Raw genomic sequence first — 14,416 nt, forward strand, 5'->3', positions numbered from 1 at the left:
GCCAGGGCAAAACATTTCCCAAGCCAGTTTTCTTCCTGTGAAGAATGCTGCTGTCAAATCTCAGAAATCCACGCTGCTAATACTAGCCTCACCGCAAGGTCAGCCAAAGAGGACTTCCATCAGAGATGAGCTCTGCTAGAGAGGGCTCCCTGGAGATTATAAGAATAGTACAGTCAAGCCCAGATGGCAACAATGTGCAGAGCACATTTCCAGCAAACAGAGTGACTGGGCAGAGGACTATGCAAGCTAAAGTCCACCCTGATCTCTGCCATCTGCTAGTTAAATGCTGAAGTCTAGGCCAAGGCCTTTGGGAAAGGTCAGGATAGTCTTACAGGGTCTCAAGATACTGCTTTTGTTCTCACTATTTGCTTCTCAGTTCCTTGTTAAAAGATACTAATCTCTCTGTAAGGCAGTTACTTGGAGCCAACAGTTTAGATATTATTGCAAAACATACGCTTAAAAGAGACTGGAAATTATATTGGCAGTGTTACAGAGGGGAGCAAAGCGCAGCTTTGGGTCAAAACAAAAAAAAAATAAATCTAAGCTAGTAAGCAATTCCCATGTGATAGTTTAGGAGAGCCAGCAAAAACTTCTAGAAAGAAAACAATACTGTGAGAACGAAGCTAACAAGAGCTGGCTCTTGGAAAAATAAAATGGCCAGTAACGAGCCAGAGTATTGCCAACAGCTCATATCCAAGAGAATCTTTCTGGGAAACCAACCCAAGTCATTACGCTGGAAAGCCCTCAGGGACTAGGGACCCTGAGGCTAAAAGCTGGCAAATTGCTTCATAAGTTAAAGCTGGTCCCAATGTTTTCTACTGCGTAAGAATAATTTGTTTTAGCCTACAGGTCTCTACAGAGCAAGGGGTAAATTAAGGCTGCTTCCTCTGGGAAGGGAAACAGAGTGCTTGGCAGAGCCCTGCCCAACGGGACCTTTTTAGGTTTCCCACCACCGCTGACATCCCTTCAGCCCAACGCCCGGCCCAGCGCACTCAGGCTCTGGGCTCTGCTTCACCCCCTGCAGCCCTACCGCCCCTCGGTGCCGCTCCTCGGTGCTGCCCCGCGCACCTAGCACAGCGCACCGCTACCTGGTGGGAAAACCATCCCAGCTATTTCGGGCAGCGCTCCACCAAGCCAGCAGCTGCCACAAAAATGCGATGACTGTGCCTCCACAAAAGCATCTTTTGGAGACTCATTCACCCAAAATGGATGCAGTCAGAGCAATTATTCTGATGGATCTTGTTTTCCAGAGGGGTGAGGAGGAGACCTTGCTCTATCCCTCTGTTTCAGAGAGTAGTTAATACACCAGGAAACAGGTACACTGATGCAGAATGATAAAGGCAAGGCTTTTGTTTGCAGCCCTCTTTCATTTCCAGTCCAGCTACTCGTAGTTACAGGAGTGTACAGAGTGCACAGAAGGCAATAAATGTGCTTCTGTGCTGGCAGAGAAAAGTCCTGCATTGGCAGGGAATATCAAGATGCTGTCTAATGACTTTCCTCCTCTTCCAACTCCTTTTCTGATTCATGTTGCCATCTTCCTTGCAATTGACCTAAATAACATGTTCAGGCAGTGCTGGAAGTATTTCCGCCTCATACTTCAATAGCAGCAAGATCTCCACATCTGGAAAGGGTATTTCTCAGGAAAGTTACACCGCAGGTGTCTCAGGAGCGAGAAAGGAAGAAGTGCACCCTGTCTTGTCTCATTTCATCAGTAAGACTTTCTGGCTGAAGGAGAACAAAGGTTGCCCAGGAGCAGAGAAAACACATGCTACGTCTGTGCCCAAGCCCTGGCAAATCTGAACAATGTGGGCAGAGTATTCAGTTACCTCATTTCCAGGTGTGCTGTCAGCATGAGCCATGACTGGCTTGGGATGAAAGAGAAAAAACTGTTCCTAGATCTGGACTTGTCTGCATCGTTTATGGTAATTATTGCCCAGCAGCCTTTAATCCTTTAATGTCCTATCACGCTCTCAGCCCTTAGTTTCTCTATAACCTTTTGATTGCTGCTTACCATTCTACATATGCTACAGAAGAGGCTGGAGGACAGAGAGCAAGACCACACTATCCCACGGAGCCAAGGCTTGCCACCCCAGGCCGCAGGGAGAGGAAAGCAAAGAAAGCCACTGCAAAAGGACTACAGCAGGTCAGCCATCTTCAGACACACAGCAATTACATATGCTAGCAGCATACAAGCACTTAAAACAGTTCTATCCAAGCAGTTGCTGTACCTCTCCAGCTATTCACTTCAGCACCTTTTGTAAGGGAACACAGGACTCAACAGCACTGCATCACAGGGACAGTCCATCCCCCAGCACTCCACAGTGGCTTCACACATGGAAACATTTTTGATTCCTTCCCAGTCTCATTCTTTCCTTCACCCTAAGTTTAGGCACTCCTGGTAGCCATGTAGATCTCTCACCTCCTTACAAGCCCCATGCAGACTACTGATCTCAATGTTATCTTACAGCAGTGGCCTCCACAGGCTGCGTACTGAGTCAATGAAAAAGTCAATTGAAAATGCATTAATTGCCAACAAGGAAACAGAATGTGGGGAACTACAGGAAAGTATTTTGAAGCTGCATGGGCTGCTGTGGCACTTGCAGCTCTCAAGTGAGGAAGTGCTAGGCTGGGGTTTGCGCACTGTACCTTGCAAGGCAGGCACGAGGTCCTCAGCAGCCTAACAGATGCCTTTCTTATTCAAAGGATACACATAAATACAGCTCCCCTATCCCAACAGAAAGGAAGTTATAGTTGACTGCTACCACCTCTTTTTCAGGTAACAGAGCTTCAAAACTAAAGCAAAGATGCAAGCAGAAGTCACACATCTTTGTGCTACAGCATGTCTGTTTAGTCCACAACAGCTACTCTGTATCTGTTATCTCTACATTTTTTTTATTAGCTCATGTTTACTTTGGCTGCACATCCAAGCAGTCATTTAAACAGGGCGAGAGAGGAAAATCTTGGACTCCCAACAATGGCCGAGCAGTTTAATCTGCCACTGGGGACAATGTCTTGACTCCTATTGGCGCTTAGTACTGGCAGGGTCAAGTGTAACATGTGCTGAAGGAAGCACTAGGGAAGCAGATCTGCGGCCGTTCCAACAACACCGAGCATTTCCTTGAGCTATTCAGAGGTCCCTTTCCCCCTTGTGTGTAGAGAAAACAGCTCCAGCTGTCCGGTCACCTGCACACTGGCTTCTCCGCTCACTGAATTTATGACATTTGAGGCTGCTAACAGCTCCAGGTTAGATACAGCACATTCCTCTGGCTTACAGCTCAGATGTTCAAAGCTAAATTAGGAAGCAGTTAGGATTACGTCCTTGGCACCAGCTGCCAGGTTGGTGCTGGAAGATAATTTATACTCCTGAACTGGCACTGGGCAGGTTGGGCATAAGCATCAACAAACTTTCACCCAGCGATGACAACAATCAAAAGGGTCTGGAGTTAATATTTATCCATGGTGCTGATTTTAAGGAAAAAAAAAATTTCCTATTTGAAAAGTTCAAAATACTTTACATAAAAGAACTATGCAGCTTGCAAGCCTAGGACATTCTACAGTAATATATTCAGAGGCAAATAAAAAAATTATACAAGTTAATGTTGTCAGATGACCACAGGCCAAATAAAGCCAAAGTGAGACTGCACTGAGAACAAAAACATAAATTTCAGCATTTTCATTCCATTGCTATTTGGATTCTGTGTTGAGACATTTCTAAATAACTCTTGATTAACTATTAACTTTGCTCTAACGGACCTGTCTTTCCGATTCCTCCCAGAGTAATATTATCCTCTCAGTGGGCTCCTGTTGAGTAAGGACAGAACCATTTGTTAAAACTGTTCTCCATTTAGCAAATATCAACAGACACAAAGTGAGTCACTCAGCAGAGGCAATCCTGCTAGGATGAAATACAGGAAGGTGGAAGCCATGTGGCATTCTTCCATTTCCCCTTTCCTTTCACAATCAGACCCTTGATATTTTCTTCAACAGGAAAACTGACACCCCTCCTCCCTGTAAACTGCTGACAATTGTATTTTACACCTGGCAAAACCAGTGCAAAACAGAAGGAAGAGAAGAAACAAAGAGCAAGGACTTTTCTCAGCAACTACATCTCCGCAGAACGAAGCATTTGTCTTTCCAACTGCAGCTAAAGACCCACCACTTCTTAATGGACAAATCCTTGGAACAACACAACCGCTTTCATGGGAAATGCCACCTCCTCGCTGCGCAATGACTGCAGAATGGAAAATGCTGCAGCAGCTTCGTAGGGAGCAATCAGAGCCGTTAGGGCCAGCTGTGGGACCCCAGTCCCATTGAAACCAACAAAGCATGTGCAGCTGAACCTCTCTGCTTGCAAACTGAGCCCTCATACTTGGATGTCCTATCCTTTAAAAGTGATCCTAAACTCTTGGTGGTAATCTGAAGATCAAATAACACTGGTTTCTCTGCCCCCTAACAACTGGTCTTTTCCTTTTCCTAGATGCAGGTGGTGTCTATTGTTATAGCTGTCTTTAAAAAAACAAAAGCAAACCCCCATCATTTACACTGGTTTTCATGACATCACCAGGCACAACATTTTCAGGTTCTCTCTGAATTTTTCCACTCTGGCGATTGAAATTGCACCTATTTCACAGAAATAGTCAAAGCCCCCTGAGGAACGAGGTGTAGCAGCTTGTGCTCTGGAGACGAATGCTGAGCAAAACTGCAAACGTCATTTGCACCAACCTTCCTGCCGGACCAAGCTGGGCGCTCCACGGTGGGCACAAGCAACCCAAGAACAGCAGATGTCGACCAGGGATACTGAATACTGACCACCAGAGGAGAAACTTTTTCCTTACTTGAGCAGTTAAAAGAAATTACAAAGTTGTCTGACCAGTTAAGAAGCTTGGCTTTTATTCAGACCAGCCAGCCCTCAGTTTTCCATAAACACCTTCTTTGTCTATGGAAACTTTCTCACACAAAAGGTGAGGCAGAAGCAGAAAGGTTTACACTCATGTCTCCATCCCCAGGCTACTGCTGCAATTAGGGCTCTTCAAGCATGACCTCATGCAAGTGAAGGACAGCAAAAACTCCACAGGCATGAATGAGGACCTCAGCAGGCTACCATGAAAATCTTGTGCATCAGTGCTGTGATTACCATAAAAGTCCTCTTCCAGGGAGAGGGGGTGGGAGTCACTTGAGCACTACGAGTTACCAGTTTATTCTATTTTCCTGCTGGCACTTAAAAAAACAGCAGGCCATGTAACAGCATCAGCTCAGCACAATTAAGAACCCTGAAGAAAGCGACTAACCTCACAGAGCGAGCGAGTCGTGGCTGTGAACAGAACCAAGTGCTTCCAGAGTTGGTGGACTGGGAATTTCAGTAACCTGCCGGCAGAGCTCTTCCTGGCTCCATCAGTCAAGGGTTCACCTCTGTCTTAAAGCTGCTAGGTCCAAAACCTAGAAGAACGTCGCTGAGCTTACACCCCTCAGGAATCTACTGACCAGCGAACACCACCAGCTATAGCCACACGAGGCTGGTGCTCCACAGAAAATAACCAGTGCGTGTCATGAGGGTGACCACAATAACACGGGCCAGGAAGGAGGCTCCTGCCTTTCTTCCCCACGATGATCTCGGGGAGCTGAGCCACCCGCGGCTGGTGGTGTCCTCGAAAAGCACAGCTGTTCCAAAGTCTGCTCTGAAACGAACTGCAGTGTAAACAGGAAGCCGAGCTGACAGCAGACATGCCGCAGATGGCTGCAAGTCCTGCAGAGGGAACGGCAGCGTCCTACCCACCTCCCCACACCAAGGAACCAGCCTCAGCTTCAGCACAACAGTCACCGCTCACTGGATGCTGTTCTGCAGCCAGGGGAGATGGACAGATTTTCCCCCAACAGGGGCCTCAAAAACATCCAACATGGAGAGACAGTGGTGCTCCAGAAGTTGGGACCATGCAACTGTTCACAGGGCTTTCTGCTAGGGAATTCTGGATATTTCCAAACAACACCCTGCCGCCTTCAGTGTGTTCCCACCACTCCCTATGTGCAGGTTTAAGTTCTTATTCCAAAACATACTTTTTGCTGTAGAGCATCCACTATAATTAGTGCCCGCAACTAACTATATTGCCTGTATTTTTGTCTCCTATGCCATGCAACCAATCTTTAAAGTATACAAAATTACAGACCTCGCTGGGTAAGAATTACACTAACGCAACTATTGCCTCTAAGGAAGCAGCCAGCAAGAGACGCAAGAGAACCATACAGTCTCCATCCTAGGAAAAGGAAAGAACACAGCACAAAAATAAGACAGGAGAAATGACAGACTTCTTTCCTGCTGTCCTGCCGACGGCCTGTCTCTCAGGAAGTTAAACCACATTTTGACAAAGCTAATTAGGGAAACAAGACAGCTTCCACACCTTTGAACACCAGAAAAATATTACTTATGGCAGATACTTAAATACAAGAGTCTCCTAAGGAAATACCCAAGAAAACGCTTCTCAAAATTAACAGTAAAGGAATATTTGACAATCACACATTCATAGCAGCCAAAAGAGCCACAGATTTCTAATGCTTGGTTGAGAAGTCAGAAAAGTGAAAGAAACGTGCCCACAGCCTTTCCCAGGCATTCACCAGCAGGACACTGCATCCATCAGACCCTTGGCTTGGTCCTGGCCAGCCTTCCCTGTGCTCCTGCCACAGGCTCTCCACTGTGGAAAGGTTTCTTTATGGTTTTCAAAACTGAGGAACAGCGAATGTATTAAATTAAAATCTAAGCATAGAGACCACAAAGCCTGCACCGTGAAAGTAAGTAACCACTGCTGTACACCATCCATTTCAGCTTTGAGTCAGTGGAAGGTAATTCCTACTAACGTCTTCACCCAAGCTAACTATAAAGTACATCCACATTTCCATGAATTCTCATGAAAGAGTCAAAGCGATTAATGTAACCACAAGTACAAAATACTGACAAAACTGGAAACCAAAAAAGAAAACATTACCCGTAAGAAAATGTAAAAAACGGAAACAAACCCGTGTCTAGTAAAAAAACACTTTGAAAAGATGCTGAGCTGTTTTTTAATAGCAAAATTCAAACTGTGACTTGAGTCTTTGTTTAGCACACACACACAAAAAAAGCAAGGCTGCGAGCAGTCTTCCCCCATAGCTACCCGGCGATTCTCTGGAAACATAGCAACCGTTTAGGATGTGTTGAAAAATTCCCTGTACTACGTTTGGGCATTTGGTTTAAGTTTAGTTCAGGGTTTATTGGCTGGATAAAGTTTCAGAGCTTTCTTAATAAAACACAGGTTAAACATTGCAACTTCGCGGTCTGGGAAAGAGACGAGGCCGAAAGGTTTTTGTTCGTTTTTGTTTAGGAAGCGAGCGAGCCGCGCTCGGCGGCACACACCAGAGCGGGGCTCTCCGGGAGAGCGACATCCCGGGTAACGACACAGCAAACCCGGCCGGGGTCCCCGGGGATGCCCCGTCCCCCGCCAGTGCCGGGGACGGCCGCCACCGAGGCGCCTTCCCCCAGCCCCCCGCACCCCGGGGCCAAGGCGGGCGGCAGCTCCCACCACCGGCCCCGGCCCCCGCCGCCTCCCGCCGCCCGGCCCGGCCCGGCCCGACCCACCTGGTCGGTGTCCCGGGGCGCGCCCCCACTCGCTGCTCGCCCGGCGCTGGCCAGGCTCGGCGCGGCTCCCCAGCCCCACGGCGAGGAGCCCGGCCCGGGGCGGAGCTCAGGCGCGGCGGGCTGGGCCGGGCCGCTCCGGGGGCGGCGGGCTCGGCCGCCCTGTACCCGCCCCGCACAAGCGCCCGCCGCCGGAGCCAGGAGGGGGCCGCGCCGGCGGTGGGAGCGCGCAGACGCTGCAGCAGCGGGGCGGCGCGGCCCCGGTCCCCGCGGGATGCTCCCCGGTGCCGCCCTCCCGAGACAGCCGGCCCAGCACCGGTCCTTCGCCTCCCCGTTCGCTTCAGAGCGGCCCACCCCAGAGCCCGCCCCGCGCTTCCCCGCTACTCAGCTGGGCAGGCGTGGGGCTGTGGCGGGAGGGCTGCGGCGGGCTGCGGGAGAGCCGCCGGCCGCGGGCCCGGCAGGGGCAGCGGAGAGACACGCCGGCTCCCGCCCCACGGGGCAGTCCCAGCTCGGGCTGCGGGTGCTGGACACTAGGCGGCCCCGCGGAGCGCTCCCCACCGCCGGCCCTGCGGCTCCCCCTCCTGGAGCCGCCGCTCCCTCGCCGCGCCGCCCTGCGCTCGCAGCGCGCCCCGCGGCTCAAACACGCGTGGGGCTGGGCGTGCCCGGCCGCCTCCCCGCGCCGGTCACCGAGGCTGCCGCTCGGAGCCCGGCCTGCGCACCCCGGCAGGGCGCGGACAGGGGCCGCGCAGGGCGAGCCGGAGCCCGGGGGACCCAGCAGCGGCGGGGCTCCGCTCCGGGACTCAGGCCACCCGCAGTCGCCAGACTCCCCTCCCACCGGGGCCGAGTCTCCCGAGCGGGCCCTGCCGCCGAGCGGCACCGGAAAGGGCGCGGGTGCCCGCGCTCCGGCCGGGCTCTCAAGGCCGCACACCGGCAGAGACGCCCCCGGCCCGGAGGCGGTCGGGGCGGGCCCAGGCTCCCACCCGCGCAGCAGCTGACGGGGCCGCGCTCGGCCTCCCGCCGCGGGGCCCGGCCGGGCAGGGGCAGCGCTGAGGCACCGGGCCCCGCCGTCGCCATGGAGATGGCGCCACTTCCCGGCAAGCATAGCGCGACCCTTCACCTACGAGGCCACGCCCCTTCCTGCCACCGCCCAGCGCACGGTGTTCGACGGCGTGGCGGCGGCAGCGGGCTGCGCGGGACTAGGCCGCACCGGGGCACTGCGGCGGTGGGGAGGCCTGAGTGAGGCGAGCGGAGGCTACTGCTCCCGCCGCCGCCATGTCGTCCGCCTTCAGGAAAGCCGCCAAGTCGGGGCAGCGCCCGCACCGCGAGCGGGCACAGGTCAGTGCGCTGGGCCGCGCCGCCTCCCCCGCCTCAGCCGGGCTGCTCCGGGCCGGGCCGTTCTGGTGCGGGCCGCGGCGGCCGCCTATGCTGTCTATACCTTCCCTCCTAGCCCGCCGCCCGGAGGAAGCTGGGCCTGCTAGAAAAGAAGAAGGACTACAGGCTCCGCGCTGAGTGAGTCGGGCCGCTGCGAAGGGGGGGGATGGCCCGGGCTGGGCGCGACGTGCGGCCTCAGCGCCGGGGTCGGGGTCGGGGGCTCGGCCCGGCGGCGCTCACGAGTGTTACTGGGCTCCAGCGCGTTGCCTGTGGCCGCAGCGGTGCCTGCGCCGAGATGCCGCGCACTGCAGAGGCGGCGTGAGGAGCCAGCGCTCTCCAGCGCACCGGAACCGCTGTGTCCGATCCCACCTGCCAGGCTGCTGTGCGGACCGTTCCGTATCCCTGTGCCTGAGGCGGGGGAGGGCGACGTGTAGGACCAAGGCCTCACAAAATCGTTGTTATTATGATCAATGCAGGACTTAGAAGCATTATCTTCCATCTTTAACGGCTGACTTTGTAGAAGATCTAGGGAGTCCTGAGCAGCTGTCTAAGCTTTGCAGAATGGGTGAACGTGTTTCCTTTACTCCTCTGACCCTTACTGTTGGACACTATTTGTTTCCAGCTTTGTTAAAGGATAAACTAAAGCTAAAGTAATTCGGGTGGCCAGCTCTATATGTGGAGTCTTGTGTGAGGTCTCAAGGCTCAGAGCATCACTTTTAAGGACTCAGCATCTTGTTGGGGAGTGTGAATGTGGAGAAACTGCTGAACAACTTTGGTTTTATTCTTTTTTTCACCCGCAGTGACTATCACAAGAAGCAGAATGCCCTCAGAGCACTTCAGAAGAAAGCTCTGGACAAGAATCCTGATGAGTTCTATTTTAAAATGATACGTACAGAGCTCCAGGTGAGAAAGTAAATTGCCTTCAAGCAGGGTTGCACTCTGTTACTTGTAAGCAACATAATTTCTTTTTACCTTGTTTTAGTTTTAATTTATAAATCAGTAAATAAATTAGTAGGCTTGGTTTGGTGCCAGTGGAAGGCTTTGAAGAAAATGAGGGACAAAGGGCAAAAAGGTTCTTTTGCTTTTATTATTAGGACCTGTAGTACACTATAGCTGGAATGGTATCTGTCTGCAAGTGCTATGTTCCATCTGGTTTTAGGATGGAGTTCATAAAATAAAGCAGCCAAAGGATGAAGTGACCCCTGAACAGGTGAAATTGATGAGGACGCAGGATATTAAATATGTGGAAATGAAAAGAGTGGCAGAAGCCAAGGTAATACTTCACTTTTTTAGTGTTTTCCGGTTTGCTCAGAATTGTGCTTTTTAGTGTGGGGTTTTGTTGTTGTTGTCTGTTGTGCTTTATGTTTAGTGAAATCTGATTTGTGTGATAGTGGAAGTGACAGACGGAAATGTCAGTGGAGCTCTGTATACAGAACCTAAAGGTATACTGAATAATAAAAACTACTGTGCATTATTATAAAACATGGCAATTTCTTATGTAAATTTCAGACATTATAAACACATAGTGTTGCTTCTCATATTTATAAAGAATTGAGGAGTACTGCTACTGCAGTGGGTTGTTTGGGTATGGCAGGCAGTCAGTCAACAGAAATGTGACCCATTTATGAAAATGTTTCATGCTCTGATGTTGATTCACACACCATCACCACAGATGAAAAATTATAAAGTCAGCCTTGAATTTTCCTTCATGCTTTTGCTTGTGATTTCATGGTAATCGTTCCTACTTTGTCTGCCATATTGATACTTACTGTTTTGAAAATTGATCTCTATGTATTTGGCTGGGAAATACCAGAAATTACTGTTAACCTCTACTCAAAAAGGTTATGAAGACGTGACATAAATATACACTAGATGTATTTTCAAAGATTAAAAAAGAAGGAAGAGTTCAGATGCTTGTACATTTGAGAAACAAACTGGAATTGACTTCATGGAGTTATTTACCTTGTGTGGCAAAACTGTAATTTTTTTCCCCGGCAGAAAATCGAGCGGCTGAAGTCAGAGCTCCATCTCCTGGATGCCGAGGGGAAGAACCCCAACCAGCATGTGTTCTTTTTTGATACCAAAAAAGAAGGTAAGATTTAAATAGGCTTTATCAGAAAACTTGTTCTGTGATGCTTTTTTGTATGCTGTTTAAAATAGCATCGTGCTTTCTTTATGCCACTGTCATTAAAAAAAGGTATTTTTTTCCCCCAGGAATAATAATTCAGGTGCTCTAGAAATCTCTTTTGGTTACTAGGTAAGACCTCAGTTCTGCAGGAGCTATGTTGCTGGGGCTTCCGTTGCTGGTTGTACTTAAGCTACATGTTTGGAAGGTTTGCTGAGCATTAGTCAAAGAAGTCCATGTGAGTTAATTACTAAATTTCTTTTTATTTATAGTTCAGGAGTTTGATATTGCAACTCATCTGGATACCGTTCCAGAGCTCGTAGATAGAGTGTACAACCGACCGACCATTGCAACATTGCAGAAAGAAACGCTGAAGGGAGCTACTGATCCTGCCCACTTAAAGGTACTCCCGCTATTTGTCTTACAGTTTTCTTAATGGTTTACACATTTCATATAATAAGCACTAGAAAGGATTTGTTGGACGGTTGTGGAGAACAAAGTTCTTCTGTTGTCTTAAAACTTTTATTGGTGATATAAGGCTGTAGTGAATGTCACTTAATTATCAAGTGCCTGGAGCCTACAGTGAAATCTTCCCCTGGACTGACCGAGAGAGAATCCCAGTCCACTGTGGTTTATAAATAAGAGAGTTGTGACATATAGGCTGGAACAGAATGGTATAGATCTGATTAGGCAGTTTCCTTGGCAAAATTCATGTATTTCTCCTCTGTTACACAACGTACACCTATGTGACTATCTTTTCATTAGATTTTATGTGTTTTAAGTGTGATTTTTGCAGCATCCACTGTTAAGTCTCACTTCAAAGCTCCCCAAAAACCCTTGCACCCCTGAATAGGGATGTGAAGAAACTTATTCCAAAATAGATGTATCTGTTCTTGGGTTTCTGATCTTGCAGTATTTTTCATTTAGGTTCTGAGCCTGATGTGGCTTGAAGTTCAGGATTTGTCTCCCCCCTTCTTAGAGACATTTCAGCTATAATCTTAATTCCTGGCTTTCCTATTTAAAGTATTCTGTGATTCTTCAGGATGAGTTGCTTACGCAATCAACTTTGATTCTGATGATTTAGTATCACAGTGCTTTTGTCCCAGAAGTAGCTACACTTGGCTTTAACACTGTAAATACCACTTAATTAGTTTAGATATATTGGGCAGTCCTGTAAGTTTGAGTTGGTATGTGTAAGGTAAAATTAAAGTTGTCTAAAATGCCGATTGGTAAATTTGTAACTTGTTTTTTTTCCAAATCAGATGTCAGATAACAAACACCCTGTGGTCCCTTTCTTCTTGCCAGCTTTCTCAGTTTGGCTTGTCAGTAAAGTAGTTGGACAAGTCGTAGACCGACAATTTTATCCTCTAAACATCTGAGTCATACTTTAAACATGTTGGGATCTGTTCTTCTTAATTTAATTACCTAAATCACACCTGCAGTAATACCATTTTTGTGCTGGGAAAGCCATCCGTTCTTAGTAGGTAAACGTGACCAAACAAGTTGCATTATGAGAGGCCTCTGTGCAATTTCTAAGCACTTCAGGAATTGGTCTCTGGTCTTTTTTTTTTTTTTTTTTTCTCCTCTGGATAAACTGGGTTTTTGTTAAGGAGTTAGATATTCTCTTGCACTCAGCATTGAAATTCAGAGGATTTAGAAAAATTAAATTCCAGCCACTTACTGAACAAGGTTGCACAGCATCTAAACCAAATTGGAAGAGGTTTGGATTTTTGTGTTTGGATTTAGGAATTAAGTCCTAACTAGAAAACATCTTGGTTCTCATACTAGGGGTTAAAATTGTTCTGGAATCCAGCCACAGAATTTAAATAATATTATTTAATATGATTTTAAAATGTAAAAAATGTTTGTGTGGTCCTAGTGCCTCAGAACAGGTTGGTTACAGACCATAGCATCTTGTTGCTCTCTGTCGTAAAGCAGCTTCTTTTTCTTCTTCCAGAAATTAGCCCAGCAAAGGAAGAATCAGTATGACCTGCTGAAGCAGCGCATTGAAAGAGAAAAGGCCATGTTTGTTATTGCACAGAAAATCCAGACACGTAAAGATCTTTTGGTGAGAGATTTAGTTCTGGTTCTTTGAATCTGTTTTGTTAAGGTCATTAGATCTAGTTTTGTATATATGTGTTTCTTCACTCTGATTTTATACTGACACTTCCAGGCAACTCCTAAAAATAACTAATCCTTTTAGTAGGGAAAAAGCGAGGAGATGAAGCATTTCAGTTGTACCATGGCTATATGTGCTAGTCCAAGTTTTACCATGTGAGCAAGGACAAAGACTCACCTTTGAAGTGGTGCTCACAAGAATTTTCTAAAATACTGTTGCCATCTCTCAAGTACTAAATCAATACTTTCAAGTAGCAGAGGAAAGGAACCATTTCTGTAGGTTATGAGATCTTAAAAATCCCAATGACCAAAAAAATTGTCTCAGTGGGACTCACCACTCGCTGGTGCTTGTGAACAAAATAGATTGTGCCCAACAACCTAAAGGTGGGAAGAGTGGATGGAAATACAATTCCCACCTAAACAATGAAAGGCAACCATTTTTCACTAATGTCTTGTCAGTCCCAGACAGGGACTTTCTTATTTATGAGGGTGGGTTGGCTTTTTTTGTTGTTTTTCTTCTTCCTTTTTGCATGCCAGCAAATATTTTTTTCTTGTTCTTTTTTCCAGGACAAAACTCATAAAGTAAAGGTGAAGAAAGAGACAACAAGTGGTCCAGCTATTTACAAATTCAAATTTCAGCGGAAACGTTAATAATTCTGTTAAATGATTGTTACTGGCTTTGCTTAGAAAGAAGGAGGATCCTCCTTTTGGAGGAGGACTGATGCACTGTGTGTTTGTTTTCTGCTGCAGCCTAGCACTTTGTTAAAACGAATTACAGTGGGCCTGCCGTAGCCATAAATATATTGTATCTAATTAATTGATTAATAAATCAGAGAGTTTGTTCTCTTGGTATTTACAGTGGGAAGCCACAAGAGGTGCCTGCATGTCCTAGTAATACGCACCATAAACCACCCTTGAAAACTCAAGGTCAGAATTGAGAGATGGGTTGCAAGGAGCACGCAGACGGGAAAGGTTCTCCGGGACTGTAATGAGCAGTGCTGTGGCCAGTGCCTGTGGCGCATCCAAAAGCAGAAGAGATTTCAAACCAGCTTTTTTAGCTGTCTTTTCAAGCAGGTTTAAATTGAATTGTCTTTCTAATCACTCCTCCTCCCAAGTCCCTCTAATTTTCCCATTCTGCTTGACCGGTACAAAATATTTTAACTTGAAAATATAAAGAGGTGAAAGGCATTGCTAAAGGTGCA

General features: G+C 47.8%; 2 protein-coding genes across 5 annotated transcripts in view; one reads left to right on the forward strand and one right to left on the reverse strand.

Annotated features, from left to right (window-relative positions):
* FHL3 (four and a half LIM domains 3) overlaps positions 1-7,714 on the reverse strand; it is a 28,957-nt gene extending 21,243 nt beyond the window's left edge. Inside the window, exon 1 of one of the 3 annotated variants that reach the window (XM_037379447.1) lies at positions 7,604-7,714. The gene's annotated coding sequence lies outside the window, so the exon portion shown is untranslated. Of the gene's footprint in view, positions 1-5,288; positions 5,578-7,603 lie in introns of those variants that run through there. The other 2 variants (XM_037379448.1, XM_037379449.1) reach the window with 2 other exon arrangements.
* Positions 7,715-8,748: 1,034 nt separating this feature from the next.
* UTP11 (UTP11 small subunit processome component) lies at positions 8,749-14,079 on the forward strand. Of its 2 annotated transcripts, none has more exons than XM_037379450.1 (8): positions 8,749-8,935; positions 9,048-9,109; positions 9,772-9,874; positions 10,131-10,244; positions 10,970-11,063; positions 11,369-11,499; positions 13,054-13,164; positions 13,782-14,079. In XM_037379450.1, exons 1-8 carry the CDS (start codon positions 8,873-8,875, stop codon positions 13,863-13,865), a joined length of 762 nt encoding a protein of 253 aa, XP_037235347.1. In that variant the 5' UTR covers positions 8,749-8,872; the 3' UTR covers positions 13,866-14,079. The 2 variants fall into 2 exon arrangements, with proteins under 2 accessions (XP_037235347.1, XP_037235348.1); XM_037379451.1 differs by lacking the exon at positions 13,782-14,079 and adding an exon at positions 13,380-13,466.
* The last annotated feature ends 337 nt before the right edge of the window (positions 14,080-14,416 follow it).

This window comes from Falco rusticolus, chromosome 3 (assembly GCF_015220075.1).
Source record: "Falco rusticolus isolate bFalRus1 chromosome 3, bFalRus1.pri, whole genome shotgun sequence".
Classification (NCBI taxonomy): domain Eukaryota; kingdom Metazoa; phylum Chordata; class Aves; order Falconiformes; family Falconidae; genus Falco; species Falco rusticolus.